We start from the raw sequence: 21,490 nt of genomic DNA, 5'->3' as shown, positions 1-21,490 counted from the left end.
GGCTCTGGCTCAAAAGTATTTCCCAGTACTGCCACTACAGGCCTTAGAAATAGGTGAGAGAAAATAAACTTACATTTCTGCCATGTTTGTGCTATTATATCTTTGGTTCAGTATCTCTTATAGTCATTCTCACTCTTTGGATGTAAACTTTAAGGAGTTACATTTCCAAGGAGACCACGGTTATGACTGTAATCAAAAGGACTGAAGAACTGTAACCTTTTTATTTTGGGTGCATTATTTCCAGGCTTGTACACCCTGCCTTATGAAACATCACTATGACTTTAGAGGCTGTCGGGCTCAGCTCTCTGGTGCTCTAGGACTTTACAGCTGTAAGCCTGCCAGGGTGAAAGACATTTTTTTCTGGGGCCTTCCACTGTAAAAATACCAACAGTCACTGTGAGACATTTTGCACAAAAATACCAAACAAACGGCATCTGTCTCAGATCAGCACTTTTTTTTTGGGGTGGGGGGGATTATATCATAAATCCCAGCCGAGAGTTAAAGATTATGCAATTTTACAAATACTGCCTCTGGAAAGACCCATTTGAGAAAGGGGAATTAAATGATCTCCTCTTTTGGGTTTTACTTCAGCCCAGTACTTTTGCTGTCAAAAGGGTTTCGTTGGGTTGTCGTTTTTTGTGTGTTCCTGTTAAAACATACTTTATTCATGACACTTGCTACAGGACCACAGGGTGAATTAACCTCTTTTGGAAACTCCAGTCTTAATTTGCAGAATTAAAATTGCTTCAAAATGTAATCATTGACTAGTTTAGGTAAAACTAGTATATTCAGTATCCTGACATTATAACATTTAATCTGGATTGCAGGCTGAGGACCACATTGTAACTTTTATACGCGAAAGTATAAAAAATAAATCTCACTTCTCAGGCTGTATAACACGTTATAAAGTTTTCTGCAGAGTAAATATATGTTTGGCGCAGTGCTGCTGAGTTTTACATCCTATGAAGTCTAAATTTGGGCCCAGAGTGCAGTTCTCAAACACAACTAACCCTCAGTGTAGACACCAGAAATAAAATGACTTGTGACGTGTTCCTTCTGGCAATGTTAACATGACTCACTGGCTGCGGCCGCTTCTTGTCTGCCATCTTTGGCTTCCTCTGTATCTCTCAAATGTGTCTGACTGTCGCTCTTACTTTCTGTTTCCCTGTGTCCCTTTCTCTCTTTTTCCAGGCAGACGTTTTTTCTGAGGCCTCCTCTGTAAATCTGCATGCAACCGATCACAGCCCTCCCAGACTCCCCTGCCTCTCCCATCCCCACCTGCTGTAAACAGACCTCGATCTCCTGTGTCCCTGCTTGCTCCTCTGCCACCCATTCTCCTTCTTGTACTATGATGTGTGGGGGTGTATGTGTTATCAGTTTGGCAAGCATTGCATCTCGAATACCTGACCTGGCAGCTTACACCTTGCACAGCCTCCCTCTCGACTTGGAATACAAAGGGGCCACAAATAGAAAGTTGGGGAAGAGGGGGTGTAGTGCTGTAGGTAACCACTAGGTTGTGCTGTTTGTCTCAGTGATGGAATCACAGTGGACATATCACCAGTGCATCAAACAGTAAACTGAATTTAATCTTCATCAGTTTGGATCAGAAAACTCCCACTCACTTTACTGAGATCTGTACTGTAACTGTGCATGTTGATTTTCCATGTTGATCTTCAGCTTTTCTTGGAAAATACACCAAAGAAGAAGAAAGCAAGTGAGGCAACATTGTCATGAAATGTTGCAGTCTAGACACCAGTACAGAGGAGTCTCTGGAGTGAGTTAGTGCAAATGGAATATAAACTCTTAAAAAATGAGTTGTGTTTAAAGAATATGACTCTTCTGTATGTTTGTTATTGCCAACAAAAGATTCCATGAAAAGAGCAAAATCCGACAAAACATTAGTCTGTCTCAGTATCCTTTGAGGTCCCCAACCTGACTGCTGCTCTCAGCCCTGAGCCTGTTTGTTCCTACCAACAACATAAATCTTTTAAAAACAGGCCAAGAATATATTGTTTAATTTTTCAAAAAAGGATGAGGACTGTAGTTTTTTAGCAAATGTTACTCAAACTGCAGTAAATAGTGCATTTGTAAGGGACTATTTTCAGCCAGGGATTAATACACGTTTGGTGCTCAAGTGAGCATTCACAGCAGCACCATGGTGTATGTGGCACTGACTCAAAATAAACTGCAGTGCCAATGTTTATTGTAATAAAGAGACATGTTATTCAGTGCAACGATGTGCAGTCACCATAATGTGCACAATGTAACAGTTTTGTATTTTGGTATACCTTGCAGGATGTATTTCAGATACCTAGATTCCATATCATGTTTCTGTTCATTAGATTAGAAGAGGAATAGTGAACAAAAAAAAAAACTCTCATATACAGATAGCGACCTCTAGCAAGTTTTAGATCACAGTTTTCATGAAGACCTTTTGAATCTTGATGCTTCACCTAGTTCTGATCCTGGCACTGTCACTCCAAGCTCAGGATGAAGCATAGTGCTGATGAAGAAGTTGGTCAGAGCATCGCTTAAAATAAAACACATTCAAATATTCAGCAGTTGCCATGGCATGTCTCCCTTTTTTACACATCACTTGTTTTAACCAATGTGAAGAGCAGCTTAATCTAAACCATAAGTGACATGAACCCTGACTGTTTTTAAGAGATTGATTGTGTGGTAGTGAAGAGACTTCTTCGCGGTAAATTATCCCTAAAAAAAAACAACTGCCTGACAGGGATCATCTGTGAGATATTCAGTCATTGTCATGTCATCCAAGAGCATGGCAGAGAAAAAAACAAAAAACTGTAGCAACTATTTTTATACTGCTAGTCCTAGTTTGAAAGAAATATATATTATTTATCATTGCTCTATTTTAAATGTTATTTATTGATTACTGATTACTCTTAATTCATAGCAGTTATGTATTATTGTGACATGTATTTCCTATACTGCAGAATGTTGTAAGGATTTCAGATTTCCAGTGTGATTCATTGAATGAAAACTGGTGAATGTGTGCAGCTGTCGTTACAAAATGAATTGGTTTAGGAGATGACTAATCCGGTTCTTTATGAACCACCGCAGACTGAAACCAAAGCTCTGATCGTAGTGAGACATTGAAGGAGGATCTTGCTCTATAGTAGCCCATATATAAGCTCTGCTGGAGACATGAACCAAGGGTTACGGTAGGTTATCAAGAGCTGATAACAGCTTTGTCTTATTACTCTGACACACACACTCAGATGTAGTGCCTCATCAGCCAATGAGTTGTCTGACCTTTGACCCCAAAATGCAGATAAATGACATATCCTGTATTTACTTGGTTACGGTCTGAGTTATCTGAGCAGATAAGTTGATTGACTGACTGCGTACTGTCGCACTGATGGTAAGTCTCTCCACGCTGCCTGTCACACCCTCTCTGTTGACCTCCTGATCAACCAGTCAGGATGAGAGAGTCAAGGGTGACAGTGGAGAGACTGTGTCTTTGCGTGTACTTGCACAGATGTGTGTGTGTGTGTATTTTTCGGAGAGAAGAGAAGCTGTCTTTGCTGTCTTTGACTTTCAGCAATCCTTTTAATAAAACACACCAGTAATGCTCCAGATCACAGTTTGCAAATTACTTATTAAATATTTACTGGGTATCCACTGAGTACAGGGAAGAAGTACATAAAATTGTGTTGGGAAACCTAAAAATACATTACTGTGCAAGTGCTTTTTTTAATGACTTGGTACAAACAATACATGTAGTAAATAATAAAGGACATACAGGGAACCAACAAGTGTAGCCTAAATGTCCGTTTACAACAGCTATGTCATGAAATCATAGAAAACAAAACCTTACTATAAACTTTAATATAAGATATCATGTAAAGACGTTGGATGTTGTCCAATTAAACTCACAATTAAGTTAAGTTCTATAATCTTTAGTGATGACGACTTGACAGAACATAAAAGCTGTTCTAGGTTCTCCTCTAAATCAGTTTGATTGTCTCGTAGATCTTTCGTTTGCCCCCAAAACTTCATCACTATTCCCAAGTTTAAATTTTAAAAACCTATACAAGTACTGTTCCTATTTTGTCTCCACTGTTTCTTAGTAATAACATTAATAAGCCTTTAATTCTGAAATAGAAAGTTAGTATTTTCTAACTCCCGCTTAAATGCAAAATTCTTATCTCCTTATACTGTTACATAAACTGTATCTACCCTGGTATTTGATTGGTAAATACAAAATTATTACACTGCAAAGTGTGGGCGGAAATCTAAAGCATTACAAACAGACTCTCTGTTTTCTGTCTTATAATAATAATATAATAATAATTATTATTATTATTATAAATGCATGGAGCATTTAATAATATAATTTTCTTAATTCTTTCCTTTTTTGTTCCTCTTCACCACTTTTTACTCTGAGTATCTAATACTGTAGCTGTTTCACTTTCTCCAAAGGGTAAAAAAAGGTCATTGAACTCAAAAGGCTTTACATTATCTATGAAGTTGAGTGTGTTTACATAACCTATAGAAACCGTGAGTTGAATGTGAATGGCACTTTTTTTGTCCATCTGCTGTTAATCAGTGAAAACCACAAGGAAAATAACTATTCTTCTGACATGAACTGCTGAGCTGTCAATGTTTGGATGACTGGAGTGTGGAATTTATTTTCGGTCTTATTGTTCTGTTCGTCTGACAGTAATGGTAACAAATCTGAAAATATTCTGGCAAGGTCAAAAATGTGTGATACTGTAGCTTAAATATGCAGAAATAGAAGACGAGACTGGTAGAGTGGTTAAAAAAAAAAAGACAGAGGCAAAATTTCTGTGTTGTTTGTACAAATGTGTGTTGACTGGTTTGTTTATAGCGTGTGATTTAGTGCATGCAGTACTCTACTGTAGCTGCTGAGAAACAGTACTGTTATCTCATAAAAAACTTCTTTCAATAAAGATGAACCTGTGTACATATCATTATTACACGGCCTTGTCATTACTTTAAAACCATTTTAATGGGCACATGAAACTGATTTTTTCATCCCTATGTGAAAAAGGAGAAAGACACATCCAGATTGAATATTGTCAATAAATCCAGATACGTGTACTCCTACTACTATAGCTGTATGATCAACCTTGACTCCCGATTAAGTCCTTAGAGACAGTGCAAGGTAAAAGGCAAAGTAAGTTGAACAACTCTATCTCTTTGGTAACTTATGTCAGAGGCCTGGGAGCACTGCTCCCTCTGGGTCCTGGGCTGCTCTACCTATTGATTTGTTTTGGTTGAATGTCACTGTCTCACTGTTGGCTGATGTGTGTTTTTCTCCATCTCACAGTAATTCAAATTAATGTCACCACAGAAGAACACAACAGCACCTGTCTAGTTTTTTCTGAGAATATCCTCATTGTATATAAATACTAAAATAGATATTCTACTTTGATTTTGTAAATGAATACACAATCCATATAGCTTTATATCGTTTTTTGCTAATTACATGGTGATGCATTTTCAGTTTGAGTGGACCACTCATTTAAATTCTTGTGTCCACATAAAATGTACATTAAGGAGCTTCAGAGTCTTTTAGTTATTTTAATTCTCACACTGAAACTCACTTCAAATCCAAATGTTATGTTACAGCTTGATGTAAGATTTGAGGAATGTTTTTCAAGCACTTTGTACAAAGTTTAATTTTTGAAACCGTGTTTGCTTAAAATTAAGATAGTTTGTTCAAATTGCTGTCCAACACATTTTATTTGTTTGGGATGTGTTGCTAAAAGCAAATATATTTTTGGTTTACCAGGGCACCTGGTATGGTTTCAAGGAGTACAGTGTATCTAAATGTGTCAAATATTGTGTATTGTGACCTTTGCTATCATTGAGTTCAGTACATACACTATTCAACATCTGTATCAGCCTGAAATCATACATTTCAGGCATGTTTCCATAAAGAACAAATACATAAATAGTTTTATTTTGACTGAAATGTCACATCTAAAAGTCCCATCTGGACATGTTTTAAGACACAAAGAAAGTCTGAACAAAAAAACAAATACCTAATAAATTCTCAGAAGTACGTCTATTGCTTCAGAATCTATAAATATGCATTATATTGTCCATTTCAAAACTTTAACTGCTGGACATGAGATGTCTCTCACAGAACTTGACTGAAAAGTGCCTTCTCTGTGCACTAGAGGTTTCAAGTTCAAGATCACATTTGTGTAATATACTGGATCGTGATAGGTTTTCTATCTAGTCATCACGTCGAGCTTTTAACAAATATATATTTTTAAGTGCTAGATAAGCAAAGTGTGGTTGGACAGCTGAGGACCGGGCTTGCCCAGGGCCAGGAGCCAAAAGGACAAAGTGCAAAAGAGCAGCTGGGGAGAGGACACCAATCACAAGAACTGTGACACAGACTTACTTAAACACACTCCAGCAGCTCTCTCAGCGGGAATCATTGACTGAATCAGTGCCTCTCACCCTGTGGACCACTGACTGAGCCCAAGGCGAGAAGACTGTGAGTACAAAACTGACACATTGACAAAATGTTTCTCATGGACGTCACGTCTGCCTGACACATCTGTGCCTGACACATCTGTCACTTTTAGGATCTCAGCTCCGCAGGCCCTGCTATCTGCAGATTTGTACAAGTTGTAGTTTTAAAAATGACAAAAATCCAGCACAGAGCGAACTGAATGTGTCTGATGGAAGTTCTTGGTAAAATGTCTCAATTTGTTCTGTACAGTAAGTTCTGTAAGTAACTAAAAGGCAAACAGGAAGCAATAAAACAAAAGCTGACGCACAGCAGTACTGATCAGATAAAGAGCAGGACCACATTTTCTGATTTTCTGATCACTTTAAAAGTGTGTTCTGATTGAAAGTTTTGATTTAATCAAATGGCGTTTGTCAGTACAAACTACAGTGTGTCAATACAAGACTGACTTTGTTCCTCTGTTAGAGCTAAAAAATGATCAGTGAGAAATCTGAGAGGTTTCTCTTGAAATGTGACCTCAAATATTTGTTTCATTCCACTTTACAATAAACCATGAAGAAGTTTTTATCAGTCAATCATCAGTTTAAATCAAGATGAGAGATTTTTAATGATAACTTTAGTCAACCTTTGTCACGAGGTCGGCATGGTTGATTTGTCCTTTCTTTGATCATCTTTCCGACAAGATTAGTTTGGAGCTTTACACTTTACTTTTCATTTCTCTGGTCATGCACCTGAAATATTAACGCTGGTCATCACCAACGAAATGATAGTTTAACAAGGTGTGGAACTTCTGAAGACTATCAGTGATCTAGATCTAATACAAAATACTTCAGTTTTAAACCTGCATTAATTTCCATGGAATATCGAAGATTTCAGTTTCTGGTGATGTTACATGAAAATGCAGGTGTACTGTATCTACACACTTGCATGTAAGAATTGATTCATAATAACTTTTCTATTCTATCAGCTGGTAGTTTGGTGGAATTATTACCATTTACTCTCGAAATCAGCAGATCAATTAGGATTCTCTTTACAGACAACAACTACACATTATTTAAAAGTTGCATTTTGCTACTTTCAGGAGTGTTGGCACGTCAAGTTAGACAGAGTGCAAGTAAAAAAAAAAAGCCAATACGTTTGTTTTTTTAAACATCACCAAGCTTGATGCCTCACCCTCAACTGACTCTAAACATTAAAGATTTGTTACATTAAGGTTGATCTGTTCCAAAACATGTTTTTCTTCATCTCTTTCTCTTCAATCACACCAGCCATATAATGCATAATCTGTATATCTAAGCAAAGCTTATCTGCTATATTGACACATCTCCTGAGGAGTGATCAAAACAGCATGGATTAGAAAATGAGGTCACTCGGTGTCTTTTAACCCCCCCCCCCCCCCCCCCCCCCCCCCCCCGTCTGTGCAGCAGACCCTCCATCAGTCTTCTGTGTATCTTATCTATAGTGTGCAAGCTTCAACTGAGGACAGGTACGCCAGCTGCTGTTTACATTCTTTAGCTTGAGCTACGGTGACTGCTGATAACACAGGGGGTAACCAGCGTTCAAACCCCCTGACATATATGTTTGCAGGAGTTTGTGCACTCCTGCAGTTTGGGAATGAGCTCACCTCCTTTGCATGGAGGCCCGTCAGGAATTTTTTTTTTTTTTTTTTTTTAGCATGAGGCAATCTGCCAGCAATTGGGCTGTAACCTCAGTTTTATAGCTGGAGATCCTCAGTTTCCAAACATAAACAGAGGATAAATTTGCAGTGAATCACATGGGGTAAAAGACTGTTGCTGCACTGCTCTCTACAAGTTGAATCAAATTTCCATCTAAAAACATTTGATTTGACATCAGTTATTTGTATCTCAAACTGCATCAGCGGATTTCTGTTCAGAGTGATGCAGTATGGATTTAGCTCAGTTTATAACCAGGACCCGAGCTGCATGTGTGGATCCCAGTTGTTGTGAGCAAGGTCAAAGGATTCAGCTACTGCTCTGAGGTTTTTCCCATCCTTAATGAACCAACAAACAGCAGGGGAAATGGAAGGAACAGAAATCAGTCGTGTGCTCATCAGGCTTCAGCTGACATCAAAAACGGAGCCCTCAGTGTTTAGTTTGTTTGAGACCAACCTGCAACTTTGATATGCACAGGATCCTCCACGTGAGTCCCAGTGGATAGTGCTGTGTGTTGCAGCCCTCTCCAGTGGTAACCATGACAACTGAAGAGTCACCTAATGGACCGAGGCACCGAAACATCAAGGCCCCTCAGTCAGATGAGCTCTCCAGTCCTGGTATGGTAATGTAATAATAATAATATTTTGTCATCTTTTTTTGAAAATGTAATTTATTATAGACTGAAATAAATTTCAAACTCAATATATACTGTGTGTATTTTGAAAAGGTGATATCAAGAAAAACAAAAGCATTTACAAACCCAGCAGTGCTGAAGGATCGCATACTTTTTAGTGGATTTTGAAGATAATTCAACATTCATAGCGCACAAACTAAATTTCATGGTGGCCAAGTTGAAAATGTGTTTACTTGTTGCAGAAATATGAGCAGAGATCTGGATTCCCAATAATCATAGTTGTTTTTCTCTCTAGTTTTGCAGTTCAGATATGTACAGTATACTGGTGCTGGCTGATGAGCAATTGAAGCAACTTGTGTTCTCCTCTCTGCAGCTGGGAGCCATGATAACGTGCAGGAGGATAATCTGAGACAGTGGCAGAAGCATGCACAGGTATCCCATATTTCCAAGTCGATCTCTTAACTTGGTCAACAGTCCCCCAGCCACACATCTCCACATCTGTCATTCATTCGCAAAGACAAAATACAGATGTTAAGGCTGCACGGAGCAAACTGAATACAGCATAATGTGCAAAGCATAGGATGCCACATAAAAGGGGCTTCGTGTGTTGGTTGAAGTAGACAAACAGAAATTTCTCCTGTGTGTCCTCCTGTAGAAGGTGAAGGTAAAAGTCCTGGAGCAGGTCAAGGAACAGCTTAGTGATATTCTAGACAATGCTTTGACTGAGTCCGTCCAGCCCTTCACCCACATCCTAAACGGAAAGATGACAAGAAAGCCCTCATCCAGGTGAGAGGGAGGAGGCAACTTTGAGCAGTGCACATGTGATTCCTTATTGATCTGGTAGATATATTCTATACACCATCTCATTGGCTGTAATATGTTCATGCAAGTCAGTTTTTCTTTCCTGTTTTGTTCCAGAGCTCAGAAAATGGATAATGGCAAAGTGTTTATGGCCAGAGCATCACTGTTGGAGTAAGTCGGAAAGACTGACAGTTTATTTCCTATTTGGTGAACACAAACACAGTGAGGTGCAGACCAACGTGAGCTTCACTTCAGGGCTGCAACTAACAATGATTATAGATATATATGTCAGTTGTTTTCTTGATTAATTGGTTCATCCAGAAAATTGATGCACTGTTTCAGCCCTACTTCAATACAAGTCCATCACAATTTAATATCTTTTCCCCATCAAAGATTTTTGACTTACTTTGCATTCATATTTCAGTTTTTTGTTATGTAGACTATTTACTGTTATTCAGATTTTTCTTTTAAAGTCACATGAATAAATAACAGATTGACCATAAAGGAACTGTAAACAGCCTCATATATCATCCTGATGAGGGCAAGACGGCAGAAAATGTTTTTTAAACAAGTGTCAAGTCATACAAGATCACTCAGACGTCACTGACATCTGTGAAGGCTGTATCTGAGCATTTTAATAACCCTGTGCAGCACAACCTTTATGCACATTAATACACTGAGATTATTTTATATTAACGTCTGTGTGTGTGTGTGTGTGTGTGTGTGTGTGTGTGTGTGTGTGTGTGTCCTCCTCTTCATCAGTGAACTGTTTGAGATCAGTCACATCAGAACCATCTACCACATGTTCATAGCCGTGCTCCTCATCTTCTTCCTGAGCACGCTGGCTGTCGACTACATCGACCAGGGCAGGTATGTGGCGTATTCATTACATATCTTTGTGTGTGTGGATGGATGTTTATGATGCTGGCATGTCTGAAATTTTGTGACCCTGAACCAAATCTGATGGAGGCTCTGTTAACCCTGAAGCTTTCCAAAACTTCACACTCACTTCTTATCTTCTTTTTCTCCTCATTGTGTTCCTCCTGTCTTCTCTCCCTGCCCCGCTGCTCGTCTGGCAGTAGAAAGATAACGCAATCAATTCCTTTGGCTATTCCCGCTGTTGCTTTGGGCTGCACAGTAATGATTTGGTTGCTGTTTGCAGACACAGGATTGTGAGTTTAATTCTTATGTCCCTCACTGGAACAAGTGCCAGCGGGCAGCTCCACTGTGCACAAATTATTCGATACATTCACCCTCAGTTAACATTGATTTTAATATGAGTAAATTGATGAAATAAAAACATAATAATATCGCCCTTACAAGTTAATGATGAATTTCAAACAAATCCTGTGACATGCTGCAGTGAGTGGGTATTTTCAATCTATTATTATCATCACCGGGGGGGTCTTTTCAGATGGGAGAAAATCATGGGAAATATTCAATGCATTTAATGGTGCCTGCATGTGTATTAAAGGCATTCATGCTTAAATGTAATTAAAATGGTAAGTCAAGACCCTGTTTGAAACTAAAACTAAATATTTTCCTGAACATTAAGAAATGCCTTAGGAATTAAATCCGTATCAGTATTTAAACATCATACTCTAATAATCACTTGCTTGTTTTTAATGCAATGCTCCAACTCACCTCCCTCATTTTTCTCATAATTCTCAGGTTGGTCTTGGAGTTTGATTTGCTTTTCTTCGCCTTTGGGAAGCTGGGGACAGTCACCTGGGCCTGGGGTGTGATGTTCGTCTACACCTTGTTTATTCCCTACTACACCCTGGCGTTCTGGGGTTCCCTGTACCACACCTTCTCATCCAAGACGGGGCTGTCTCTGGGGACAGGGTTGATCTTGTCTGCCATACAGATGTGTGTTCTGGGACTGTTCCCGATCTACGTGGTCGTACACAACCAGCTGCCACCAGCTTCACGGTTCATTGTAATACTGGAGCAGGTCAGTGTGTGTGCGTGCGTGTGTTTCAGGAATAAATCTTGTCAGGTACATGGGTATAAAAATTTGACTCGTGTTCCAGCAAATGAATGATGAGCTCCTCACACCAGTTTTTGCTGTCACATTTGTAGAGAACAGGGGACAAAAATTCAGGCAATCATCTGTACAAATGCCAGCTACAATACAGCTTTACTTATCACGCATACTGTATAATGTATCGGGATATACTGTATGTTGGCTGATAAGACAACAGGAAATTGCAGAGCATTTGTCAGAGAGCACTGAAAGTCTATTTTTTTAACTGTAAAGAAGCTGAGGACACAGCTTCCCAATTTGAAGGACTTTTTTTTTTTTTTTACTTTCCAATACTGGAAATGGCCTTCAATCAATCCACACCAAAAACAGGGACTATGCACAGGTGACTTACTGTACCTAGTAATCTGTGGATGTGTGTGTGTGTGTCAATGAATAGAATAAAAGACATGGACAGGGCATGAAGAGGCACTGAGACAACATAAGAAGCTCAAAGAACCTAAACAGAACAGGAAACATGAAAAAAGACAAAACTAGTTGGCACCTGCCATTTATGAGACTCTTGGAAAACAGTAGAGGTATTAATTTAATTTTCCGTGACTCATGGATATAGACAACACCTATTCCTGTAGGAGAGAAGTGTTTTTGAGTGGTGTTGCGCAGCAACTGGCAAGATGATTAACCTGACTACAGAGCAACAAGCTTAAAATTCTCTCTCAAAATATAAAAACATGATGTGTTACTGAGATGCATTAAACCAGTGGGACAGTATTTATTGTATATACTTGATGTAGTGAAGCCTGTGAGCCAGTGCAGGCAGCCCTGCCCAAGCAGCATAATGCACATCCACTCGCCTGAAAGCTATGCAGCTGTTTGCTGCTATGTCTTCCACCGCTGCTGCCGTTGACATAGCATTTCAAAAACCCACACGAGCACTGACCTGTATGCCATGAGTCCGCCTTCACCCTGGGGGGGAAATTATTAGTGTTGCACCCTTTACTGCCTGCTGCGCTGAGGTCGGTGCTTCCTCCTGGAAAATTTGCTCCAAACTAAAAAGATTTAATGGTTGTTTAGTGTTAAATTTCATTTGTTAACTCCTGCAGTATGATTAAATTTATTTTATTGCAATGTGAACTGCTACTCAGCATAGAAATCCAATAGAATGAAACGCAGGCATATACTGTAAATTCTTATTAGGAATTGCCTGGGCTAGAAAAACCAACTAGATAATAGTATATTCTGCAGATAACATTATATTAATTGGTAATCCAAATTATAAACACAGCCCTGCCATCAGCAGGAATATTGCGATAAGGAAAGAAAAGCCAGAGGAGGAAGCCTTCCAACTGGAAAGCCACTGAACGAGACTGCACGCAGATCTCAGCGGTGCCAACGTTTGAACATCACAGGCCCATACTGTAATACCTCCTCATCCTCTTTATTACACCAGCTCTGGTTCTCCCAAAACCGCCTTAGCACTAAGATCATTTTAGCTCCATTCGATGGAGTGAGATAATCCCATGTGCTTAGATGCTTTTGGGAAACGCAGTCCTGATCCTCATCTGACCTGGGTCCAGGCTGTCTATTTGCCACTCTGAGGCCATGAAAGCTGGCCGTTTTGATGCATAAACAAATCATTTTAATTCACTAAAATGCCCAGAAAGAAAAAGTGGTTCCCTGATGTTTGCAGATTGATGACACACACAGTTTATGAGAGGCTAACGTGATAAATGAGTTCTCCAGCTATAGAGGAAGTCAGCATTCAAATGAATTTTATGTCATTTGCTCAATGTGTACAAAATCAGAAAGAAGAGAGTGACACCAAAGAGATGTATGTTGTTCCCTTCAGACATCATGTCCATACATGCAATAGAGTTACTGATACATTATGTCTCACCTCACATTACACCCATATCAATTCCCTGCAGATTCGATTCCTGATGAAGAGCTACTCCTTCATGAGAGAAACTGCTCCTGTTATAATGAGGAATACACCAAAGGAAGGTACTGTATGGATGTCAGGTGTATTTACTCCTGAGGCAGTATCATTACTCACAGTGACACTACCAGACACGGTAGAAAAATGACTAAAACAGAGCTCAGCAGGATGCCACCCAATGATTCATGTTGAAGTTAAAACTAACAATAAACAACCTCGAGCACGTGTGGCCCCATGAGAGTCTGTTGTAAAAGTCTGTTAATGGGAGATAAAGCTGAGAAACAATTGTATAGTCCACAGTCTTAGTCTGAGGGAGGTTAGGAATGAAATTGAAAAATAAGCTCTTTGTTCACCGCAGATATATGATGTTCATATGTGATGAAAACAGCAATCTTGTACAAGCTTTAAATGTCATCAGTATTACCGAGAGGCTAAAACTCAGACATGCTGAAAGAAATCCTGAAAAGATATCACAGACTTTTAGGCAGATAATTTGGCATAATGGGGTAACGATTTTGCAATAAGCCCACGGTCATTTCATTTCAAAGACAGCCATTTGTTAGCAGATGCCTACATTAAGGCACAAAGCTTTAGCAATCACAAATATTTAGTTTGATATCTGGTATTATGCCAAACAATGTGAAAGAAGAAGAATGAAATAAGAAGCTTACATCTGAACCTCAGATCTTAAATCAGCTCTTTTTAGCCCTTCTTTTAAATAATGCATGACAACTTGTTATTTCACTGCCAGATTTTAAGACTCAAAAATAGACCCCTTCAAGTTTGACTTCACTTATTTAACTGTTGTTGCTTTTCAGGAAAAAGTCCCAGATTTCCAACATTTTCCAGCTACTTGTACTTCCTCTTCTGTCCAACTCTCATCTACAGGGAATCATACCCCCGGTAAGACATACGGTATTGTCCCCTTGCCTCAGATCACAAGTGCTTTTCCTGTTGTTCTTATGTTTAGTGGAATCAAATGCTGGAAATCAAATCTAAGAAGTGGTCAGGATTTCTTATTCACTCTGCATTGATATAACACACTACCTCACAAGCTATCTTAAAAAATGAAAACATACAGCAAGGAGGCTTTGGACCATTTCTGCTTTTAAAGGTTCCTCACCTCAAGTTTCATTTATAATACAACATTTCTACATTTCTAATCCCTAATTTGGGCTAAAAAACCTCTTAAAAACCCATGTGGACGAACGCAGCCGCTGTCATAACAAACGATACTCTGAGACGTGAATACACAGTATCACACTAGCAACTCTAAAGTAGTGACATCCTGTCTTTTCTTCACAGAAACACCCACATTAGATGGAAGTATGTTGGCGTTACTCTTGGCATGGTAAGACTAAACTCTGTGACTGTGTTCAGTGCGTCTCTTGTGTTGGGATATTTTCTTTTTCATACGTAGTTGGATGACACAACACAACTTACTAAGAAGGCCTTTGTGGGGTTAATGACCTCGGGAAGATGAGGTTGCTCACAGCACTGGAGGGTGGTGTAATAATGTGAAGTAATCTTACACTACAAGTATTTGATACCGTAGCTTTAATCTTTCATCTCTTCAGATGAGTTAGAGTTTAAATTTTCTAGTTCTAAATTGTGCTCTGTTTTGTATTTCAGGTATCACTAACTCTTTTATAACATTAGAATTGTCTCTTTGTAGATCTTGGGCTGCCTGTTTTATGGCTACTTTGTTCTGGTTCGCCTCTGTGTGCCCGTCTTCAGACTCGAGACCAGCCAGCCGTTTAGTAAAAGGACAATGGTTCTAGCTGTGTTCCACTCAATATTACCAGGTACTGTACTTTCTATCAGCCCAAAAATGGCATGAGCTGGACACACACACACACACACACACACACACACACACAGACACTCACACATACACTGGAACATTTTCCAGGTAAAATCAGAGGGAATTCAGGTGCAAAACAAACATTTAAATTAAAGTTCAAATGTGACTTCATCTCTAACTTGACTTCTCCAACCTGTAGTATCTCTCACATGTATGAGTCAGCACTGGTTAATAAATTACTTAAAGTGCAAGTGGAGGACAGGAGTCTGTGGTGTTTGTAAGAGAGTGATAAGATTAAAGATGCTATTATGCAAGCAGATAAAGACAGGCACGTTTATTACTCCCTTGAAGTCTTTCTGAGTAAGTGCTGATAATAAAAGGCATCAGTGTCAAGTTACAATTCTTAGGAGAAAGCTGGGAGCAATGCCTTGAATAAAAGTGTTCCTCATAACCCCCTCCTGCCTTTCTGTGTCTCTGTTTCTCAGGTATAATGCTCCTTCTGTTGTGTTTCTTCGCCTTCCTGCACTGCTGGCTCAACCTCTTCGGGGAGCTGCTGTGCTTTGCTGACAGGATGTTCTACAAGGTGTGTGTGTGGTATGCTTGATTTTCTGTGGCATCACCTCTCCTGTGAACACATCCTTTTTCAACAGCGCTTGCTTTTCCAGATGGGAGCTATTTGATTAATGACAAGTAAAAGCAGCAGGGTGGCTTGATGGTCCCAAAAAAGTTTAACTTTTCCATCATTTTAAATTCTGCTGATACAGCCTGCTCTCGAACAAGAGACTTAACTGTGATTTAGGCTGCGTCTGAAAATGCCTGCGAGCTTTTATTGACCACTTCCTCTTGAGTTTTGTCCTCATGTGACTCTCTGCTATGTCAGGGGTGTATTTCTGCAAGTCTGAAGGTCTGATCATGGGACACCATATAGACAGTGAACAGAAAAACTGATGTTCATCAAGAAATAGAAGAAAATTTGTCACAAATTGTTGCTTTCATATTGTTTGTGTACAGGTTTAGGAAAAGCAATATAACATGTTCATTATTGAGCTTTAGAGCTACTGGTACTGTAGATGGATTTTCTCAACTTTGGCTAGAGCCAGGCTACCTGTTTCCCCCTGCTTCCATTCTCTATGCTAAGCTAAGCTAATCACTCAGTTAACACACAGACATACTGCTATCAGTCTTCTCATCTCACTCTGACAGAAAGCACATATTTATTTCTCTGTGATAATCATGTTGTCACACCGTTTTTCTTGTTCACCTGCTCTTGAATACAGCAAAAGAAAACTGGCGTCATTTCATTTCAGGCAATAAAATTATACAGGTTTGGCTTTACATGAGTTTAACTAATGAAGGAGTTGATTGCAGTCATCTCGGTGTTTTTAAAGCCCCCAAATAAAGTGATTTTACAATACTCTGTTTTTATCTTGAGCCACACACACACACACACACACACACACACACACACACACTGATTTAATTATCTTTCATTTTCCAGGACTGGTGGAACTCGACATCCTTTGCCAACTATTACCGTACCTGGAATGTAGTGGTTCATGACTGGTTGTATTACTACGGATACAGAGACTTCCTCTGGGTGGGTACCATTACAGAAAACCTAAACTCAAACACACTTACAGTCAACAAATAAATAATAATAATAAACTTTAATGTCATATCGCAGTGGGCTTTTTATCTATATTTCCAAAGTGGCATGTCCCATCATGAAGCGTGTATAGTAGTTTAACACTCATCCTGTAATTCTAGTGACACAAAATCCACGCTGAACCAGCCTGACCTCTGAACTCTGAGTCCCTCTCTCTGTTCTTCCTCTGATCCCTGCAGCTGTCGAAAGGGAAATTCCGAGCAGCTGCCATGCTCTCCGTGTTCATCGTCTCCGCTGTCGTCCATGAGTACGCCCTGACCATTGGCTTCGGCTTCTTCTACCCCGTCATGTTCTGCCTCTTTGCAGTCTTAGGAGGTGAAGGATATGCTCATTATACTGTGAACACTTTCTCTGACCAGGCTGCTGAAAAGAAAATGATAACCTCAGTGAAAGAAAATAAGAACAAAAGAAAAAGTTTCATGTCTAGAAGAGAGCTCTGGCTGTACTTAAAACACTGTCAGTCACTGGTTAAAAATATGTAAATGTGCCCTTCTACATCCTGAACTGTGCTTTAAAGCCTTCAGAGTTAAAATCTGTAATTATTCACTCCAATAGACACTGAGTAGCTGTTTTCAGAGGACGACTTTCATCATATTTAAAGAAAAAGTACACTGATACATTTTTGTGGGACTCAAAAGGTAATCATCTGACTTTTTTATGTTTTATGTGCTCACTGTTTGCCCCGGTTATCACTCAGATCTCACAGCCTAAACACAAATAAGAAGTTAAGTTTAACTACAGACTTGCCTTCGGCATCAACAACAACATTCCCTCATGTCTTTTTTTTTTTCCAGTGGTCTTCAATTTTACCATGAACGACAAGCGGCAGAACCCTGCGTTCAACGTCATCATGTGGGCGTGTCTCTTCCTCGGCCAGGGCGTCCAGGTGTGTCTGTACTGCCAGGAGTGGTACGCCCAAATACACTGTCCACGGAAAGAGGTACATACTCCGCTTAAAGCACGTGTGCTGCTTGTACTGGAAAGGCAATGCCATGGGACTTATTCTTCTTTAATTATTTTCTTCATATGAATGTTGGACAGCTTCCCTTCCTATGACAGCAGACCTTATCGAAAGGTTGTCTCACATAATTTAATGTAGAATAAAGCTGAGCACAACCTGATGAAAAGCTTGAGAAACATGCACGTCTTCTGCAGCTTCTTTGCAGGCTTACACACATCCAGTGGGTCAATCACTCAGGCCTTCAAAAAGCTTGACAAGACTGAAATCGCTAGATTTTATAGCAACAAAAAAATGGGTCATAAACCGTGCTTTCTGCCAGGTTTTATTAAACTTTAGTTTTCTTGGTTACATCTGTGACGGATGAATCAATAAAACCTGACAGAAAGTGAGATTTGTGACCCTTCTTTTTAGCAGAACATATGAAGATGTGTTTTCATACTGAAATTTATTATGGTGTTTGAGTCACAAACAACCTCCCCACTGGACTGTTTTCAAGCTCAGTGAGAAGCTGCGACACAGAGGTGACTCATGTGACTGCATGTTGTAGATTTTAAATGAAACAGCAAGCTGTTTGTTTGTGGTACTCTGCCCTAAAGTGATGTCATTACACAGTATTTTGAACCCAGTTTCTGAGCTACTTAAATGGAAAATAGGCCAACAGGTGAATAACACTGAAATACAAATGGCATTAAGGCTAGACTAAAGCACTGAACATGCTGTTATATAACACAAGACTAGATTACATGACTACGACTTGAGTAGTTTGGGTGTTGGACGTCACACAGACGCCACTAACCAGATGAATCTGACTGACCCCTTTCACCATTTCATCTGACTTTGTCTTCGGTCTCTTCTTATCTGCACTCATTCATGAGCATCTGTTACTACACAGGCTGCGTGCATAAGTGTAGACACGCATAGAAAGCGCACAAAATTGTTTGTAGAGAATTAACACACCCAACTGACACACATAAGCCCATGTAGGAGAGCCACTTGTGCCGAGTAACTGACGTTTGTAAAACTCTGACATGTTTAAAAAAAAACAAAACAAAAACAACTCCAGGCGTTTGATGAAGTCGCAGATGTGAAGGATTTGCATGACAGATGGGCACAGATGTACTTAACATACTTACTCCACTATGAACTACTGCATCTCTGTGTAGCCACAGCTAAGGCCTCCTCTACAGCCAGTGGTGTCATTCACACACACAATGGCTTAACACAGATAACTGCTGTCTAGAAATAGAAGTGATGTCTGTAATATGAGGTCATTAAGTAATAATAAATGGGTGTTAAATCATACAGATACAGATAAATGTATAAAAAGATTACAGATTATGTTACTAGAAGGAGGAGGAGGAGGAGGAGGAGGAGGAGGAGCAGCAGCACTGTATGAGTATTTAGACTAATCCTTCTGCTCTTTCTCATCAGAATAGTTTCTGGGAGCTGGTGACGCCTCGTTCCTGGTCCTGCAGCTACCAGAGATGAAGTTGCCTTTCTCCTGGGCTGGAAGGATAAATGATGAAAAGATGGAGGTCTGAAAATCATGATAGATGAAAATCATGATAGGCGAAAGCACAGAAGGAAAACTTGATAGACATGTAAATATAAAAGGTTTTCTGTTTTTAGTGTCTAAAGATTTTTCTGTTTTTAGGGTCAAGATGTGACTATCACTGTTGTTTTTATGTAACGTTATCAATATCTAGCTGTTTCCCCCTGTGTTCAGTCTTTGTGCTAAGCTAAGCTAACCACCTCCCAGTTCCATCTCCATGTTCAATGCACAGTCTTATACACAATAATGCACAGGAGTTGAAATGTGTGTGGTTTACGTTTTATACAAGTTGTAATGTAATTCTTTAAATTATGAAATATATTTAAATGTTTTAACAAGAAGCCCTCAAGGACCCAGACCAAAGAAAAATGTATTATAGACTACATTAATTAATTAAGTCATTAATTTTCATTTCTGCTGCATTTGTATTAAAGCTAAACAAGGTTACAGCCTCGTGTCTTTGATTGACCTTTTGTAGGATGTACAAAACATTTCACTTAAAACAGGTCAAATCAGTGACATCGGGCTTTCCTGCAGTGAGGGCACCTGCGTGTGCTGCACGTTTTAGTCCTGCCTTGGTCGACGTTCAGATGGCAGCGATTGGTTGGGAGAGCAGGTACGTTAACCAACCACAGGAAGCACAGCGTCTTATCAGTCTGCCACAAAGCCTCTGTTTGTCTGCCTGCCACGTCCCTCTGAAGTCATACAGGAAGAAGAGGATTAACATTGGTACACTGTTTGCATCGGTGATGTAATGCTCTGTAAACTGATACACCGTAATACCATAAGAGCTCGGAGTGGTTATAGAGGCATCATCAGTAGTAGAACTGAATATATTTGCATCTACCATTTACATGGTTCAAGTTTCACGCTTGAAAATAAAATCCATTTGTCTTTTTTAATTGAATATTTTAGTTTGACATCTTCTTTTATCTCCGGCTTTCTTTTAACTTGTGCATTAAGGGGGCTGTGACATGCGTTATTTCTCTGGTGGATGCAGTTGTCAGCGTCAGTCATTAACGAGCCAGAGCCTCTACCCCGTGAACATCATTGATCCAGTTTGAAACGTCATCTTTGCCGGATGAATACAAAGGAGGGAAGGGAAAATTGACAAAAGACACCCGGCTGATGAGAGCGATGAGACGGAACCAAAACAGAAAGATATGGACTGTAAAACCAAAACAAGCTTAAAGACTCTAAAACACCCTGCAGAGCCGAGGTGATCTGCAGAGACAGATGATAATTATCTGTGGATTTGTCACTATGAGTCGCTCTACACAGTCACTTGATCCACTGTTAATATAAAACATTGATTATTGCAGTTTTAATTTAGCTTCGCAAGTGTTTTATTGATGAGCCTTCGTATGGGTGGATTTCAGCTACAGAATGAAATGAAACTGAATCATCCAACAACAGATTTAAAAATGGCTGGTGGATTAACTAATGGAAGAAAGGGTGTTTTCAATCATTTGTTAATTGAGTCTGCATCTGTGTTGCAGTCTAAATGACTTGATAAATGGACCAATTACACAATAAATGAATGCAATGAAAGCTGTCATGAGATACTGAGTAGGAGATGCTGCCTGTGCAACACTCCCTGACACATGAAAGTGCAGTTTAAACCAGTGTTTCTGTTCTGGATGAGATCTTTTTTTTGTTTTGTTTTGTTTTATGTCATCAGGAATTTCTCAACTCAGCATGAGCCATGTAAAATATATTCATTAAATATTGATCAATAAATATAATAGTTTTTAAATTGTCAAAGAAACGTAAACCTTACTCTGTAACCACATGAGACAAAATGTTTCATGTTGTCTGCATCACAAAGTGCTGAGAGTCAGTTTGAGCTGAAATACAAGCCTCTGCTTGGCTGCTCCTGACTTGGGGATTGCAGCAACCACAAGAAATATTTAGGCTTTTTCATTCAATATAGATGGAAAATATGCTCAACTAGCACATGAACACTTCTTCAGACAGATTGGATTATTTTCCTCCCCGCAG

The 21,490-nt window shown here is 39.4% G+C and overlaps 2 protein-coding genes across 3 annotated transcripts in view; both read left to right on the top strand.

The window, feature by feature from the left end:
- The window catches only part of kif5ab (kinesin family member 5A, b), a 59,766-nt gene extending 54,808 nt beyond the window's left edge, over nucleotides 1-4,958 (top strand). For both annotated transcript variants that reach the window (XM_071494807.1, XM_071494806.1), the window contains exon 29: nucleotides 1,192-4,958. The gene's annotated coding sequence lies outside the window, so the exon portion shown is untranslated. The remainder of the gene's footprint in view (nucleotides 1-1,191) is intronic.
- A 1,405-nt stretch (nucleotides 4,959-6,363) lies between these two features.
- soat2 (sterol O-acyltransferase 2) lies at nucleotides 6,364-19,938 on the top strand. The gene is made up of 16 exons (XM_071493762.1): nucleotides 6,364-6,499; nucleotides 8,626-8,765; nucleotides 9,156-9,214; nucleotides 9,438-9,568; nucleotides 9,701-9,754; nucleotides 10,346-10,453; nucleotides 11,255-11,537; nucleotides 13,496-13,571; nucleotides 14,325-14,409; nucleotides 14,812-14,857; nucleotides 15,182-15,311; nucleotides 15,796-15,893; nucleotides 16,809-16,907; nucleotides 17,156-17,291; nucleotides 17,771-17,916; nucleotides 19,369-19,938. The coding sequence occupies exons 2-16, from the start codon at nucleotides 8,687-8,689 to the stop codon at nucleotides 19,423-19,425; spliced, it is 1,587 nt and encodes a 528-aa protein (XP_071349863.1). The 5' UTR covers nucleotides 6,364-6,499; nucleotides 8,626-8,686; the 3' UTR covers nucleotides 19,426-19,938.
- Nucleotides 19,939-21,490: the final 1,552 nt, after the last annotated feature.

The sequence above is a fragment of the Trachinotus anak genome, unplaced genomic scaffold, assembly GCF_046630095.1.
Source record: "Trachinotus anak isolate AG129_WGS33_773 ecotype Australia unplaced genomic scaffold, CSIRO_AGI_Tana_v1 ptg000013l, whole genome shotgun sequence".
NCBI classification, from domain to species: Eukaryota; Metazoa; Chordata; class Actinopteri; order Carangiformes; family Carangidae; genus Trachinotus; species Trachinotus anak.
Note: the sequence above shows the minus strand (reverse complement) of the source record. Positions and strands in the feature narration are given on the sequence as shown.

Coding starts and splice junctions, on each gene's coding strand:
- soat2 (XM_071493762.1), top strand. CDS start 8,687: ATGACAACTGAAGAGTCACCTAATGGACCGAGGCACCGAAACATCAAG. Junction 9,569..9,700: donor ACAAGAAAGCCCTCATCCAG/GTGAGAGGGAGG, acceptor GTTTTGTTCCAG/AGCTCAGAAAATGGATAATG. Junction 11,538..13,495: donor TCATTGTAATACTGGAGCAG/GTCAGTGTGTGT, acceptor AATTCCCTGCAG/ATTCGATTCCTGATGAAGAG.